This window comes from Podarcis vaucheri (genome assembly GCF_965113315.1).
Source record: "Podarcis vaucheri genome assembly, chromosome: 3".
NCBI classification, from domain to species: domain Eukaryota; kingdom Metazoa; phylum Chordata; class Lepidosauria; order Squamata; family Lacertidae; genus Podarcis; species Podarcis vaucheri.
In genome coordinates, this window is record NC_138761.1 from 85,323,121 (window position 1) to 85,340,999 (window position 17,879).

General features: G+C 43.6%; 1 protein-coding gene and 1 long non-coding RNA gene across 7 annotated transcripts in view; one reads left to right on the forward strand and one right to left on the reverse strand.

Annotated features, from left to right (window-relative positions):
- LOC309529966 overlaps window positions 1-17,879 on the reverse strand; it is a 154,444-nt gene that overhangs the window by 32,255 nt on the left and 104,310 nt on the right. The window lies entirely within an intron of this gene.
- HMGN3 (high mobility group nucleosomal binding domain 3) overlaps window positions 15,331-17,879 on the forward strand; it is a 31,008-nt gene continuing 28,459 nt past the window's right edge. For 4 of the 6 annotated variants that reach the window (XM_082218383.1, XM_082218384.1, XM_082218385.1 and 1 more), the window contains exon 1: window positions 16,234-16,692. In XM_082218383.1, the coding sequence (XP_082074509.1) occupies window positions 16,249-16,692 (444 nt within the window). In that variant the 5' untranslated portion in view covers window positions 16,234-16,248. Of the gene's footprint in view, window positions 15,668-16,170; window positions 16,693-17,879 lie in introns of those variants that run through there. The other 2 variants (XM_082218388.1, XR_014218509.1) reach the window with 2 other exon arrangements.

Sequence of the window (17,879 nt, forward strand, 5' to 3'; positions counted from 1 at the left end):
CTGTACAAAAAAAGCAAGCTGTCCTTCAGTACTATTGTCAGCTGGCTACTAGCATGTTGCTAGGATACACACAGTAGATTTGATTAACTGCAGTTTGCATGAGAACTCCATCCACATATTTGTTTTGCGTTAATATAGCTCTCAATGGTACATATATTTAGAAAGAAGTAGGTATTTATATTGAGCTTTTTGTTTTTTTAGCTTTACCATTTCCGTATCTGATTTTTATCAAAGCCTTTGCAAAATGAACGCTAACAGCAACTGTTGGCTCCGCCAGTTAAAATATGCTTACTCTACCCTAGTTGTGGGAGAGTGGTACCCAAGTTATTCCAATGAGAAATGCGTTTGTGGGAAATCCTGCACTGGGAACAATCCATAAGAAAATCTCCTTCCCAATAAAGTTCAAACTGCTGCTAGCGGTGGACTAGATATTTGGCCTTGTATCTTCTGTCCTAAAAAAGGACAGTGCGGGTGTCCTTGCACACGTGTCAGGACCTGCATGTACTAAGCAATGTTTGCAGATTCCAATAAGGGTTAACAGGTCTTATTAAATGTTTCACAGAATCATGGAATTGTAGAGTTGGAAGGGACCCCGAATCTTTTGCCTATCATGGGGCTCGAACCCATGAGCCTGAGATCAAGAGTCTCATGCTCTACCAACTGAGCTATCAGCAGGATGGTGAGTTTTCTACACTAGTGCATTTGTGATTTGATTCAAAGACCTGTTTGATGTTCACTCTTCTTGAGTTTCATTCCGTTTGGAGTGCAGATCCTAGAGGGTGGTGATGGGTGTCTTCTTGGAATCGTCATGTGGGTAGCTTTTTGATTATTGTTAGAGAAGGCTGACCTGTAAAGTAAAGAGACAAACTCAAGCCTACAAATACATACCCAAGTGGTTGCAGGCTTGTTCTTCATAACAAAGATTAACAGGTGCAGCAGCACAGTTAACCAGGCCTCATAACAAAGGGTGCAGTTGCAGAGTCACTTTTAACTACCACAACTCTATAAATAAATGGTTTGTTTAAATGACATCTAGGCAAAAAAAAAAAAAAATGCTTACATATTCAAAGAGTATGTGATTTTGAGGCACAACTTTATGCACCCCACTCTGGCATCAGAACTCTCCACCAACCACCTCCCATTCTGATAACTCATCAGAATTTCTGGTGACAAAAAATAAGTCGTTTGGGGAATAAAGCATTCCCTAAAAATGAATGAATTGCCAATGGGTGTGTGAAGCTCATCTTTCCTTTCTTTAAATGAATTGCACATCTTAGTAACTATATGACTGGTTAAATGTTGAGGAGAGTCTGTTTCATTCCACCAACTTGAAATGATCTGGAATATTTTCCATAATAGTGCCTCTTTCTAGTTTCTAGCTTATGACTGTTATTTTCCTGGACAAGGAATTGGAATGGGAAAAGCTATTTAATCAACTGTAGGCAAACAGAATTCCTTTAGAGGGCACTATTTTACTTCCATAGAGTTGTATGAAACAGCTGATATGAGTAAGATTTCGCTTGCTTGGCTAGATATTTAGAGTGTATGTAGTCTTGAAAAAAGAGAGAGCATGGTTTTTAAAAATTAGGCATGCATTATGTCATGTCTCGTGGACCTCTAAAAAATGCAATCGCTAGTGGTCTATCAAATGTTGTCATTCATACATAGAGTTCTCACTTTTGCTAGGCTTCTTCCTTAGGGCCGATTTCCACTTCTTTGCCAGAGTGAAAAATGTCCACAATGCTCATTAAGATAGATGATAGATAGATAGATAGATTCTTTATTGTCATTACACAAGTGCAACATTGCACAAAGTGCAACGAAATTGGATGCCATCCCTTAAAACAACAAAAGCAAGACAACAACAACAACCAAACAAACCACATTCCTGCCACACCCACACCACACCCATCAAACTCCCAGGTCACACTAACGAGTTACAGCATTCAAAAGGGCCACAGCTCTTGGATAGAAACTGTTTTTCAGTCTATTTGTCTTTGACTTGATGTTTCTATATCTTCTGCCAGAAGGCAGTAGTGCAAACAGACAGTGTCCCGGGTGAGATGAATCCTGCAGGATGTTATTTGCTTTCCTAAGACAACGGGAACCGTACAGTTCTTCCAAAGATGGGAGAGGATGACCAATAATCCTTTGGGCTGTGGTTATGACCTTCTGGAGCACCTTCCTCTCCCTAGCTGTACAACTGGAGAACCAAGCACAAATACAGTATGTAAGAATGCTCTCTATGGAGCCTCGGTAGAAGGACACCAGCAGTCCCTCACTCAGATTGTTCTTATTTAAAAGTCTGAGGAAATAAATTCTCTGCTGGGCCTTCTTCACCAGAGCAGTGGTATGTGCGCTCCAAGTCATGCCCTGATCGATAGCTACTCCCAAAAACCTGAATTCCGCCACCCTCTCCACCCGTTCCCCGTTGATATACAAGGGCTGAATGTCCGCCTTTTTTTTCCTGTAATCCACCACCAATTCCTTGGTCTTAGCCGTATTAAGAGCCAGATTGTTCTCTCCACACCAAACACAGAGCCGCTCCACCTCGTCCCGATAGGCGGACTCATCCCCTCCTGAAATGAGCCCTACCACCGTAGTGTCATCAGCAAACTTGATGATTTTGTTGCTGGAATAGATGGCTGTACAGTCATACGTATAGATAGTGTAGAGCAGGGGACTCAACACACAACCCTGTGGTGAGCCGGTGTTAAGGCTAAGGGCTGTGGACATGTGTGACCCTACTCTAACCCTCTGGGAACGTTCTGACAAAAAAATCCAAAACCCAGAGACAGGTGGAGTTGGAGAGTCCAATCGCCTCTAGCTTGGACACCAGTCTATGGGGGAGGATAGTGTTAAAAGCAGAGCTAAAATCCACAAACAGCAGCCTCACATAACTCCCCGGCTGCTCCAGATGGGACAGAGCAGCATGGAGAGTGGTATTGATGGCGTCTTCTGTGGATCTATTTGCTCTGTATGCAAACTGGTAGTTGTCAAAAGTTGATGGAAGACAGGAGATAATGTGACGGCGCACCAGTTTCTCAAAACACTTCATGATGATTGGAGTCAGTGCAACTGGTCTATTAAAACATTCATTGTATTGCTCTTTAAAATATATCCGGTAATATTTGAGGCCCAGTCCATCTAGGGAGTGCTGCAGGGCATTGCAACTATGATGTATTGAATTAAGCAGAACAGAAGGCATGAGGCAGGGGGTGCTGAATTTTGGCCTTGCACAAGGTGCTGCTGAAATTTGAAATGCCAAAGTCCATCCCTGCACTAAAGAGTTATTTCAGAAAATGCATAGTTTCTCTTGGTACTATATGGAGCATCCCCTTGTCACCAAAGATTGCATGCTTAAGTCTTGCTCATCACATCATAGGCTCTCTTTGCAGATTGTTCAACTGCAAATAGTTGTTGTGGCCATCATAACACACCAAGGTGGTGTTGCCAGTGACTTGGGCCATGAGACAGAAGTGTTCTTACAATTTAAAAAAAAAAATCAGCTTCTTAGATACGGAAGAACTATTTAGACTTCCCACACGCACACTGAAAAATATAATTTCCAAATGTCAAAAAATAATTTGAGCAATAGATTAGGAAAAAATCTAACATAGTGAGAGAAGGGTCCTAATGCCCTCCTATCCTTCTCCTTAGTGATTAGTTTTATGCTTGGAAGTTTACATCTGAGCATAAAGCCCCAGTGCCGATGTCTAAAATTGTCAGTCAAAATTTTGTTCCAAGCATTCATAGAGCTTGGCAGCTCTGTAGTTTTACATTCCAAAAACCAAACAGCAGCATCAAAACAGCATTATTTTGTCTTCGCCTTATCAACAACATCCTTTATATTTGGAAATTCCAATCGCTTTCCCAGATGCAAACTGGGTAAACATTTTCCCCTGGAAGCAGAATAATCGTAAGAGAAGAAAATGGGGCCAGGCTGAGAGAAGGCTCTGGTGCAAGAATTTTAACTAGGCTAAAATTTCAAACAATTCTCTGCCTCACTGGAGAAACTGAGAAGTCGGTCTCCATCTCCCATCCAGTATTCCGGCTCATATGCCAAAGATGCCGTCACGTGTCTGCAGCCATCAGCTCTTAGCCATGCTGAAGAAAAAGTGTGAACCAAATGTGAGTTTTTCTGTGGCACGTGGGCATGCTGCCAAGATACTAATGAAGGCTCATTCCAAGGAGAATTGTCGGCCTTTTATTGTACTGTTTTTCAGTATTCCACCTACACAAAGGCTACAGCTCTTTTGGTTCCATTCTGCTGTTGGGTATTGTAAGAAAAGAGAGTGGCGGCTCCCTTTGTGACATGACAAGACCCCTTCCGGCTTTTTAAAAAAAATAAAAATAAAAAACTCACCTGAACTTTTGGTTGAAGGCATCTTTCTGCTTTCAAATGTTAATCCATTTATTACGCTGAACTCATTAATGTCTCGCAAAGTATTATTTAATTCAAGATGGGGGGGGGGAGAGAACCTGCTGTTCCTGCTACATTTTCAGGAAACTCCACAGGACCTCAGGGGCAAAATACAACTGAAGATGACACAAGCTTCTATACACTAGATTGGTCTGTTTGTTCATCTAGCTGGTACCCAGTTGGCATCGCCTCTCCAGAGTCTCAGGCAAACCCCCAGTAGATATAGCCAAGGAAACTGCCTTATATTGAGTCCTCATGGGTGGCGCTGTGGGTTAAACCACAGAGCCTAGGGCTTGCCGATCAGAAGGTCAGCGGTTTGAATCTCCGGCGGGAAGGTAAACGGCATTTCCGTGTGCTGCTCTGGTTCACAGAAGCGGCTTAGTCATGCTGGCCACATGACCCGGAAGGTGTACACCGGCTCCCTCGGCCACCAATAAAGCGAGATGAGCACTGCAACCCCAGAGTCGGTCACGACTGGACCTAATGGTCAGGGGTCCCTTTACCTTTACTGTCCTCATTGACCAGCAGTGGCTCTTAGGGTCACAGGCAGGGTTCGCAAACCTACTTGGAAATGCCAGGGATTGCACCCAGAACATTCTACATGCAGAGCAGATGATCTGCCACTTCTCTTGACTTCTGGTTTTGGAGCCCTACCAATAAAAGCAACTGCACCGACGACAGAAAAGCACGGTGATTCCGTTCTGTTTGCCTAACTGCACTTTAAGTTGCCCTTTTTCTTTATAGGGATTGGGAAGCAATTCCACTCTGACACATGGGTCTACTGCTCTCCCATGTAGCCTGACCATTAATGATGTCAACCATTCCCACCCCCAGGATTAGAAAATGCTATTTATTTTCTAGAGATGTCATTGAGAACGGATGCAGTGATTTGGGGATCCAATTTTGGTTTGACATTTTTAACCAAATAGTTCAGGTCCCATCATGAAAAATTCTCAGAATAGCAACTTGTGTTTTGTTTAATGATTTAGAGGAGCCATATCTGAAGGAGCTAGGATTGCAAGTCATGTGGTAAAAATGAGATTTAACTGCGATTCTACCAGCTGGAATGTCAGATCAGATCCAGTAGTTGTGTTTGTGGTGTGATTCATCCTCCACCCCATGTAAGCTTTTTTGGTAACCATTGTTTCTTGTTCTGAAAGCTGTCTAAACACTCCTTCTGCTTCTTGATACAAAATTGCTATAGTGCATGTCTAAAAGTGTCCTAATAGAATTGTATTCCCACCACTTTTTCTAGACGTTTTAAAGACGTGTGTGGTGCAACAGCTTCCGTGGAACATTATCCTGGTTTCCATATAGGTATGACTGTAGAACAGAGAATAATTGCACCAAGGATTTGATGTTTCTGGAAAAATATATAAATACAATGTATCCACATAAAACTTCACTATTGCTGGGACTAGTTTATCATCCCTTCAAACTGAATTTATTAGTGACCATCATTTGCATTAAAGATCCTAAAAGGGTAAAGAGCTTTAATACTAGCGCATTTGCTGTGATCAGCAAAGTGAAGAACACTCTGATCTCAAAAATAATCCTTTATAGTGGTTATATTGTTATGTAGATATACTGATAGCTTTGTCAAGGGAACGGGGCACCTCATACGAATAACTCATAGGAATGTATTGTTAGATGGCACAGTTCCATACAAGAAGACCTGTCAAGAGTATAATGTGTACTTTACTGGTTGTGTACATTACTGTTTACTCTGCCTCCAGCACACTTCTACTGCTGGTGTTTGAAACAGTGTACACGACATTAGCCGCAAGCTATATCTATCCTGTAGTTTTGTGAGAAATACCAACGTGCTTCCCATCAAACCAACTTCCATCCCATTTGAAAACATAAGCCACATTCGCTTTGCAGTTAAACTGTGGTGTGCACATTTGAGACAGACGTTGCACACAAGCAGATGGCTGCGCAGGTGACAGGTTCACTCACAAATAGGTGCTGGGGGGGGGGCGGGTTGCAGGTGTGGGAAAACCAAACAGGTGAAGACTTCTCTGACCTCTCCCTGGTGCACACAGTAAAATGCAAATGCAGTTTGAAATGCACTGGTGGGGTGGGGGGAAGACAGCCCTGCTGCATTTTAAGATGCTAATTTGTACAAAGCCAAATGTGAGGAAGTTCTTTCAAATCCCTTTGCTGGTCTTTGATTTTCATGCCACCATCCTTTGAGCAAATGAGCCAAAATAATCTGGGCTTTCACTGAAATAGAGTTGACAAGTGGGAACTGCAACATAATGTTCCAGTATGGAGTACTCAGTTTAGCATTTCAGCCAGCCATTTTTGCAGAACACTCCATTCCGTTTCCTCCCTGCCCCCATTTTCCTACCCTGCCCAGCAGTCACTGAGTATTCTGTGCCAGATGAGTATGCTCAGTCCTCATTTAGATTATTTTTGGCAGGCAGGGGTGTGTATCTCCAATTCAGAGTTGTTGCTTTTACCTCTGAATGATATTTGACACTTCTGCATAACTTGGGTTTTTCCCAGGCCTACAAATCTACTTCACTCTTGTGTGTGAAAGGGGCCATTTTGTCTATATTCAGACCCAAACTCAGAGAATGAGTCCTTCCTCTCTGCCTCAACATTTTTGCCAATGTGATTTCTCATACAAAGTTTACAACGTGTTTAACTGAAACACTTCTTTGATGTGTCTAGATCCAGCCCCTCTGTTCTTCTCCGCCTTTCTCTCTTTGATGGGCCCATTTTATCCACGTTAACCAAAGTTACAGTATGGATTTTCTCCAGATTATTATTTCTATTCTTAATAATTGTAATTGTGCTTCTTTGTATTTAGCATCTCAGCAGGAATATACCACACTGTGTGGCCTGAAGACTGTATGTAGCTCAAGTCAATAAATATACAAATATACATCAGCAAACCTTCTAGCTTTGCAGCCCCATGTATTTTTGAGGTCCAGTTTAGACCATTACATTTCCCCTTTCTGGCTGCCCTCAGGGATACATTTACACCAAGACCCTAAATCTTTGGATTTCCACAGATCCCATTTCTATAGTCACCAGGTTACAGGCAAGCATAATTAAATAAATGCACTGCAGAATGCAGAGGCTGTGTCTCCAGAGAGGCCATGATGCCACAGATAGTCAAAGTGGATGCGTTCCAGGAGACAGCTGGAAAACACCCTCCTTTTGCACCTAGAAGCTCCTTCAGCAGTTCTACTGAAAGTTTGGCTAGCTTTTATATTTCATTTCATAAGTCAAACCACATGTGACTTTCTGGCTCTGAAAAGTTATTATCCATTTTGTTCTATTTTGGAATGGCACATCAGAACTGCGTAACGATGAACAGAGCACAAGGAGGATGAGAGAACAGTCAAATGACAGGTCTCAAGTGTGGGGATTCCCACAAATGAAGATCTGGATGAATCACTGGAAAACAGGCTAAGCTGAGTACCCCCCCCCCCAAAAAAGTCATTTTTCTCCTTTTTCAGCCTAGAAATATCTAACATGGTTCAATTTATCCATCCTTTAAAGACAGCACAAAGGAGGCAACATACAGAAGAAAATATAACTGCCAGACTCCAAAGTAAGATTAGTACTAAAGAGAAAGTGCTAGGAGACTGAGCTCTGGGGACTCCTTCAACTACAAAATGTTCTACCACTGAGCTATGCTCTCACTTACCTCTAACAACAAAGGGAAGTTCAGATACAATTGGAGACCACTTGATCTACATGCATGTAGCCTACAAATGAGCTGTACCTCCACCTGCCTGAGAAACCTAATGTCTTGCCTCAGGAATGGGGAAAACATACTGATTTCTTTATGAGTAGGTCATTGCCAGAAATGATCTGGAAACTTCTACAGCCACTTAGGTGTGTATGTATATATACTATGGGTAATTGCTCGCTAGGAATACTTCTTTGAAAGACACACATGATAGATTTAGAAATCTGGAGCAGTTGAGTAAAACTGAAGAGCTATCTTCTGTTTATGCAGGAATCATCAATCAATGAGTTGAGAATGGAAAAACATGGGGAAAGTAAAATAAAATTTTACTTGTGTAGAATTTTCATAAATGATATGACAAATCTGGTCAAAGCAGGAATAAAATAAGGCCTTCATTCCCATTGAGTTGATTTGTGTTCTCACTGATCCAAGCCCCATGAGGAATAGTTAAAGGAGCGGGGTATATTTAGCCTGGAAAAGAGGAGACTGAGAGGAGATATGAGAGCTACCTTCAAATACAGTCGTATATTGGTTGTCGAACCGTTGGACTCCTGAAATGGTTCAAAAACCAAGGCACAGCTTCTGATTGGCTGCAGGAGCTTTCTGCACTCAATCGGAATCCGTGTAGGATGTTCAGCTTCCAAAAAACATTCACAAACCAGAACACTCAGTTCCGGTTTTGCAGTGTTTGGGAGCCAAAATGTCTGAGTACCAAGCTGTTTGAGAACCAAGGTATGACTGTATCTGAAGGGCTGTCACATGGAAGAGGAAACAAACTAGTTTTCTCCTGCTACCAAAGGAGATCCCAACTAAGCATATGAAAAAACTTTATGCTTTTTGAAAAATGTGTTTAATACAAATGTGTTTACTTTGAAATAAAATAAGATGTCTGGAACCTTGCATCAGTTTCCCACCTAATATCACTGGGCCCTTCCTTCACTCTTTCTCCCCCTAAGGTACTATTTCAAAAACAGCACTCCTGGAACACAAACAGCAGCTTGGGAGAAAGGCATTTTTGGCAATGAACTGGCATGGAGCCCTTATGTCAATTGAGAACACAGCACTGCATCAGGACTCCACACTTCCCCTGCAAAATAAAAGTGGCATTGCTAAGCAATGTGTTGTTTGGTAGCTGCAGAGATCTTATGTGAGTGCACCGAGAGGTAGCTGCTCTTCTGAGGATGTGTGATGGACAGAAGAAAACAGTGACAGATTGACAGACTGAAGTAAAACGATCTTTTCTTCAGCTAGCATATACTGGTAGAATACTTACACCCTCATTTGTGTGAATGACTACAGTTGAACATTCCCCCGCCCCCTCCATCTAATTTGTGCCCAAATTTGGTAAAGCTATTTTAGTTTATATTGCATTTTACTTTGAAACCGTAAAAGCATTCATCTCACAAGAAGCTGAAACTACTCTCAATCCATTTTTAAAAATCTGGATGGGCTACAGTACTGATCAGATTTGAATATGTTTGTTAGAATATGTTTGAATATGAATTTGGCTCCTTAATAGTGAATATTCTATTTTGCAGATTCTCTAACTGATTTGAGATAAAATATCAAACATGGTTATCCCTTCTAATGAAACAAGATAGCATTTCTGTATTAAATTGTTAAAGATTACATACCACACCTTCTGAGAATATTTCTTTCAAAAGAAAATTATCGTTCAGTTATTGATTGTGTATTTTTTATTATGACCTACGCATTTGACAATGTTCTTGGCTTGGGACTTCAGAAATGAAGGGAAGTCACTGGCCAGGTGGTCAAGCACTGTTGAGAAGTTGCACCCAGGAACAATATTATGACAAGGGAAAGACTAACCTGACCCCATCCGTGTACTCCATTTCTTGGTTTCCTCTTCCTCCTCCATGCATTTTCCCTTTTTTATCATGTCTTACTAGACTGTGAGCCTACAGGCAGGGAATGTTATCTTTTAGCATCCGTACAGCACTTAGAACATTTTAGATGCTTTACATGTGTTAAATAAATACATACATACAGGGCCGGACAACCTATGAGGCAAGATGAGGTGACTGCCTCAGGCAGCAGGATCCACAGAGGCAGCAGATTCCAATGTAGATCTTTATCCCTGCTTTGGTCCTGATATTTATCTTCACTCGCCGCTTCTTCCCTGGTGGAGAAGGGGCACCATTTTGTGGTTCACCTCAGGTGCCAAAATGTCTTGGGCCGGTCTTTCACGCTCCTTTCCCCAGAAGTCTCTCTTCCTCATATAGCTCTACTAAAAACATATTTATGAGAGTGTTAAAACACTGCCTACATTGCATGCCATGGTTGCTGTTGCCTTCCCAGGCTACACAAAAAAGGCATCTTCCGGTCAAAATAATCTTGCAGAATTTGACAACAGATCTGTCAAAAGTAAATGAGAGGTTTTTTTCCAAATTGTCACATGCTGTCTCTATAAAAACAGCAGAAATAATGGATATGAATTTTAGCTTTTTGCAAATGAATTTAAATGCATCCTCCCTTTCCTCTTTTGTGTCTAAACTTCAGGATGGTGAGAGGAAAATGAGTCAGAAAAATCAAGAATTCAGAAAGACTGGCAGTGAAGCTGTGGGGACTTGGAAGCTCCCTAGACACTATGACTAATGGAAAGCTTGAGATTGTAATAGTAATTTCATCCTGTTCAGATATGGGGAACGCCTGCTTTTCAGGGAAAAGGTTCTAGATATGTATATTTTGTATTGAACTTCTATCCCAAAGAGGAAAAATCGATAATAAAGCAATGTAAAGAAGCAGCAGCAACAATTAATTTTTAAAAATCGAGTGAGAAGTTAAAATTCTGTAAACATGAGAGGAAAAATTGAGCTGCTCATCGTTAACTATTTCTTATCCACTAGCAAGTACTCTGGGTTACTTGTGCAACACACATTTTACAGAAGTATTTACTATTGCAATTGATGTACTAACTCTGCATGTTTGTGTGTGTGCTGGGGGGAGGGGAGGAAGTACACTGTTTGTTTGTTTGTTTGTTTGTTTGTTTGTTTAGCATACACCTCACAAGATCTCAGGGCAGTTCACAGAACAAAATATTGACATATCACACAGTGCAAACAAAAAGAATACCACCTTGAGGGAAGACATCTGGATGCACTCTAACAAATGAATATAAACTGCTCACTTATAGAAATATAAAATGGCTGTTAGAAAAAGACATTTCTAATACCAATAAATGGAAGTTTTCATTTTGCCAGCATGGGTGTGTTTCTGGCTCCTGGAAGGGAGCCCTTTTCCCCACATCCGAGTGGAACAGGCCACTGCGCTGCCACAGGCCAACACCCCATCTCTTTAGAACTGCTGGGCCTCTTTATTAAGCAAAGTTTGTACCTCACGTTTGTTTAAGCATTTATTTCATTTTGACAGCTGTGACGTAAAGAAGTCCCTTAAAAAAACCACATTTTTTTCCCTAGTAATAAAAATGCCTTTGACTACCAAGTATCAATTTCCTGAGTGACCTGGAAACACCATAACCATAATATTTGAGGGCAGTAGTGTTGCCAGGGCTGGATTTAAGGGGACAGCCATTCAAGAGGCAGGCACTCTGTAGAATGAGCAGGACTCCCAAACCAATAAGAGCTGACTTACCAGATTCTGAAATCGTTTTCGTTGTTGCCATGTTACAAAGTTCCCCCTCCCTCCCGCTGCATAAGACCATTTGAAGTACAGTGCTACCTCAGGTTAAGAACTTAATTCATTCTGGAGGTCAGTTCTTAACCTGAAACTGTTCTTAACCTGAGGTACCACTTTAGCTAATGGGGCCTCCCACTGCTGCCGCGCTGCCGGAGCATGATTTCTGTTCTCATCCTAAAGCAAAGTTCTTAACCAAGGTACTATTTCTGTTTTGTTTTTTTTAAAAAAGATATTTATTAAGATTTTCAAAATATTACAAAAGAAAAAAAGAAAAAAGAAAAATACAAAATAAAAATAGTTAAAAACAATTCAGTCTTTCCATCACTTATCTTTCATTTGCTTATTTCCCTGACCTCCTCACGCCTCCCTTTTTTGTATTCCAATTCAGTTTGTTAGTTCAGCAAATCCCTCCCCTCTTTGTTTATCCTAGTCTTCAATCTTAAAGTATTGTAACATTAGATTTTTACCTATTAATAGTCCTTTTTTTCATATTCCCTTATAGCATTACAGCTAAAGACCACTTAGTTTCTATCCAACATCATTCTAACATTCATTAATTTTACAATATTTCTGTAAATAGTCTTTAAACTTTTTCCAATCTTCTTCCACCGACTCTTCTCCCTGGTCACGGATTCTGCCAGTCATTTCTGCCAATTCCATATAGTCCAAGGTACTATTTCTGGGTTAGCGGAGTCTGTAACCTGAAGCATCTGTAACCTGAAGTGTCTGTAACCCGAGGTACCACTGCAAAGTGAAGTAATGCCTATTACTTCCTACCTTCCCTCCCCCCAACCTCCAGTAAATTCAGAACATAAAATTACCTAACTGCACCTCTGCTTCAGGGCTGTTCAAACACCACCACCATTTGGACGTGTTATGAATGCAGCAGGGAGGAATGGGCTCATGCCTGCTGGAAACCAAGCCAAGCTCTTCAGAATGGAGAGTTTTAAGGAAATTCCATATATTGCTGTTGGTTTTTTTAAAAACAGATTACAAACAGGACCATTTCTTGAGCCAGGTAGCAATTTAATCAATTTAAATTGTCCGACGCTGGAGATAGTGACACTCAATGTTACTCACTGGGCTGTTGTTCTATAAACTGTATATATAAGGAAGGCAATTTCTCTCCCAGCCCCCCAACCTTATTTGACTACAAATGGTATTGGAAAGGTTACTTGGAGTTAATGGATTTTAAACAAACCACAGGGGTGGTGGGTTGTTGTTTTTTAACCTCCTTTCCCCTAGCAAAGCAGATGGCATTGGCAGGTGTTGTGCCTCACAGGTCTTGGTATAAATAAAAATTCTGGCTATTTGTTGGACAAAAAGGGGATGTATAAACAGACCCGGGCAGTCGGATGACCTGGGACAGGGAATGTAAGCACTTCAAAATCAAGTCTAAACCAAAGTTGCATGGACGTAAGGACAGGCTGAATGATGTAGCTTTGGGCTGCGTAACTTGAAAGGACAGACCTTTGTTCCCTACCCTAGCTAGGTCTTGTATACATTCCCTGTGATTTTGATGGCCAGCAGTTACCTGGAATGCTATGCTCCATCGTGGTTGAGGAGGCAAACCCTGTGTAATATGGCAGGTCATTTGGGGTTCTCCATTAAGTGGAAGTACAGTGTTAACTTGTGCTGTCAAGCAAGCATTAGTGTCCCCAGAATCTATTCTTGCCGTGTCTCTGTGGTCTACTTTGTTTTCTTTGTGATAGCAGTGCTGCTGGTACAAGGGTATCACAACGCATGATTTTAGAAACAAGCCTTTCCTTAGCCAGCAGTAATAGTAGCTGAAGGTGAAGCTCTCGCTGGCAGCCCCATTGAGTTCAGTGACAAAGTAAATAAAGGAAGTACTCAACTCTTCCATCAAATCAATGACATTTAAAAATGCTCAGTCCCAGGCAGGGCTTTTTTCAGCTGGAACTCACTGGAACTCAGTTCTGGCACCTCTCTGGTGCCTCCAAAAGAATAATAGAAACTGTAGCTTGTTAAGGGTTTCAGAGAATTGAAGCTGTGAGGGGCAGAAAACTACTGTTCCCGTGATTTTTTGAGGGCAATAATGTGCTTTAAACATGAATTGGATATGATTTATAAATGTATGGTGTGGATCTGCCTTAATAGTCCCAAAGTAATATATTCCACTATGCAACTTTATCATCACTTTCTGCTAAGAAGGAGAAGAAACCTTAAAAGATCTGTACCTAGGAGTAGTTCTGTTTACAAAATACAGTACAAAGCTGTATGAAACACAAAATGCAAAAGTGTGGGGGTGGGAATGTGAGCTTTCACAAACAGGGGATAGAAAATGTAAAGTTATGACACAAAAGGCTGAATGTTATTTATCACAGGCAGGGAGGGCACATCCTGTTTCACTGATGCCCTGCCACTGCCACTTTCTCCCCCTCCTTTACCCAGATTGTGCAACCGAGCCTGTGAAGCCTTATGACCAAGTGATACTAACCTAAGGTTACCAGATGTCCCCATTTCCCGGGGACAGTCCCTGGATTTACAAATCAGTCCCCATACAAAATCCATTGAAGTTAAAGAGTGTCCCCGGATTCATTGGAAAAAATCTGGTAACCTTGTGCTAACTGCTGGCAGTCATCTCCAAGGTTCCTACTACACCTTTTCATGGTTCCTCATCTTAAAAACCAAATTTGGGTGGGCTGTCCTCTATAAAAGTAGGACACAAGGCTAGCCACTTCCTGCTAATATAGGCCTAATTTACCGGTATGTGAAATTAGGGCAAATCCATGACCTGATGGTTTTCAACTGACTGTTGAAATCTCTCAGATTATATGCCGGCCATATTTAATGAAGCTAGCAGCTTCCTCCGGAGCAGGCAGCAGAAACAAACAATATCGTAATTTGAAATTCCCTTGAAGTGCATGGCCTGAAGAGGACAACCGACATCTGCTCTCAAGAGGGAAGCAATCCGGTGCGTAAAATTAAAATAAAAGCATCAGAGACGAATGGATCGGGGCTGCAGGGATTTACAGTATTGCCAACCATATTTCGTAGGCTACAGCATTTTACACACTAACTCGGTATAATAATAATAATAATACCCTCCAAGTGCCCCTATTTTCCAGGAACAGTCCCGGATTTACTGAAAACGTCCCTGTTTCTGATTTGATTGCGAAATGTCCCGCTTTTCCTTAGGATGTCCCTGTTTTCACTGGAGGGTATGGTCTCGATATCAACATTATGGCAACAACGATGAGGTAGAAGGACATGTTAGGATCTTTGGAGGAGGGGGGAGCCAGTTGTGCCAAACGCGGAAGGGTGGAGAAGGAAGCAACCCTCCTCTCCCCGCTACACTCGGGGTAAATGGAGACAGGGCGATCCGCCATTCTCCTTCCGACCTTCCTTTGGGAAGGAAGCCTCCGCGCGCCGCCGGCTGGCCAATGGCAGGATCCCGCCTCGCCCCTGCGTGCCCTGCATCTGAACCGCAAGGCCTTCCCCTCGCTAGTCGTCTGCGGCGGAGGGGGGGCTACCGAACGGGGGAGCCAATCACGATCCAGGAGTGTGCAAATCCCCCCCAACACACGCACACATGCGCGCGCTTCTCCTTCGCTCTCCGGACGAGGCGGGCGGTCGCTAGTGGCAGCGGGTGGAGGCCGCCGCTTGCGCCCCCAGGAAGGCTCCTCCGAGAGCGCCCAGGCTGCCGCTGCTGCCGCCGCTGCTCGTTGGGGCCGCCGCGGATCGGGGACATTTCGTAAGGCACCGCCGGAGGAGGACGCGAGATCTGCGCTTGTGCAGCGGCGGTGGCAGTCATAGCAGCAGCAGCGGCAGCAATAGCGAGCGAGCAATAGCGGCAGCCGCGTCTTCGTCGCTTCCCTTCGGCGGCCCGCAGAAGGGACATCATGCCGAAAAGAAAGGTGCGTGGAGGTCGCCTCCAGGTCTGAGTTAGAGGGAGGCAGGGCGAGGGGAAAGAAATGCACAATAAAAAGAAAACGCAGCCTTTGGCCACGCGCGGCATTTGCGTGGTTCCGGGAGGCCGCGCGGGTCGTGCACGACTTCAGCGTTGCTGCTGTTGTTGTTGCTGGAAGCGCCTGTTGCAAGAGGCGGCTTGTCGGGAGATCTCTGTAGTGTGACATGTGCGTGTGGCCTTCGGCGTCTTGCACGTTTTAATGGCGTGTGTTTGTGTATGATACAACCAGCGGTGTGGGCTCCTCGCTCCGTCCTTATCTAGTTGTCCCCGGAGCTGCTTTTGCAGCCACAACTCTTGCGCGCTCGCTGGCGCAACGTCGCAGCTGCAGCGCTGCCGCCGCTCCTTTCTCCGCCGGGGAAGAGTTGGCTGCTGACAAACTCCGAGCGGGAGGCTGTGCAAACTGCCTCTGTGTGTTGTTATTGTGTGTGTGTTTGTGTGCATCTCCCCCTTCCGGGACCTGCGCCCCTGCCTTGCGCCTGCCTCTTGTCTCCCTTGCAGCCTTGATGATGGTGGTGGCGCCAAGGTAACATGGAGAGACGGGGAGGGGGCAGACCAGAAAAGCCATATTTAGACCAAACGACACCCTTCTCCTCGCCTCCCGTGACAGACCCCGTATGTACCAACTCCGGTGTCAATCAGGACAGGAGGCGGCATCGACGGCCTTGGGCAGCACAGGCTGCCGGGGATCTACTCGCATACGAAGGCTGCAGTAACAACGGAGAGTTTCCAAAGAGCACCCAGGGAGAGCGCTCTGGACGGCGGGGAGGAGCTCGGCACCCTCGGGGACGGGAGCCGGGAGGGAGGCCTCTCCGCCGATGCGCCGCTTGGCCTCGGAGAGTTTCCCACCTCCGCTGCCCATTCCTCGTTTCCATCTCCTGCAGCTGTTGGGGAATTCCTGCGCCCCCTGCACTGCACTCCACTCCCTCCCCAAATTCAGATCTCGTGCCTCCCCCTGTACGCTTGGATTTGGTGGTATGTTCCTTCCCTATCTCTCGATGCGCTTGTTTCTGGCAGGGAGTTGTTTTTGCATTTCACCCAGAAGCCAGCAAGGCAGGGCTGAAATGGTCAGAGGCAGTGCTTTTTTCCTCCTGGGGGTACTCAAGGGTACCCCTCCGCTCCCCAAAAGTTAAATGTTACTTACTGTAACAACTTCATGGTGAGTACCATGGTGAGTAGTCTTTTTAAAAAAGAGCGTGAAGATTTATTGTTTCCCCCAAAATGGTGCCCTGAAGAAATTTGGGGCTGGGAACTTCACGGGATAAATGCTGAGGAGTTTGCAAGTCTATGAATCCAACATAAGCATGTGTAACCAAAACAACAACAAAATAGTCAAGGGATAGGGAATCTGTGGCACTCCTGATACTGCAATTCCCATCACCTTGACCATTGGCCATGCCAGCTGGTTCTGATGGGAGTTGGAGTCTGCAGTGCCACAAAAGAGCGGCTTTCTCTACATAGAAATGGAATTTCTATAGAGGTTCTGTAGAAGTTAATATCTGAATAAAAGGTACCAATGGCTTTCTAAGGTCAGCAAGTTGTTTAAAACATTGAAATAAAACATGCTGTGTGGTTTTGACAAGAGGAAGAATAAATCCAAACTTGACAAAGTAAAACCAATACACCTGGCTTCGGGCGCCTTTTCGTGTATCTTAACAGCTTGTGTCCTTTCCTTCTCAACCCTCTCTTTTGATCTCACTCTGTAATACAGTTGTACCTTGGAATCCGTTCCGGAAGTCCATTCAGCTTCCAAAATGTTCGGAAACGAAGGCACAGCTTCCAATTGGCTGCAGGAAGCTCCTGCAGCCAATCAGAAGCCACGGAAGCTGCGTCGGACGTTTGGGTTCCAAAGAATGTTCGCAAACCGGAACACTAACTTCCAGGTTTGCGACAGTTTGCGGCGTTCAGGAGCCACAACGTTCGACTCGCAAGGCGTTCGACTTCCGAGGTACGACTGTAAAGAATGCAGATAACCATATTATCAAGAGAAGTATGAAACTCTAGAGCCAGGGATTTCAACTCAAATGGTATTTAGATATATTTTGAAGTTTTAGCCATCAGTGGACTGGAAGAATCAAACACAAAGTATTTGTGCAGAAAGAAACCTATCGATTACTGAACTATAATAACAGTGAAGTGTCAGCGCTCTAAGCTCTTCCAGT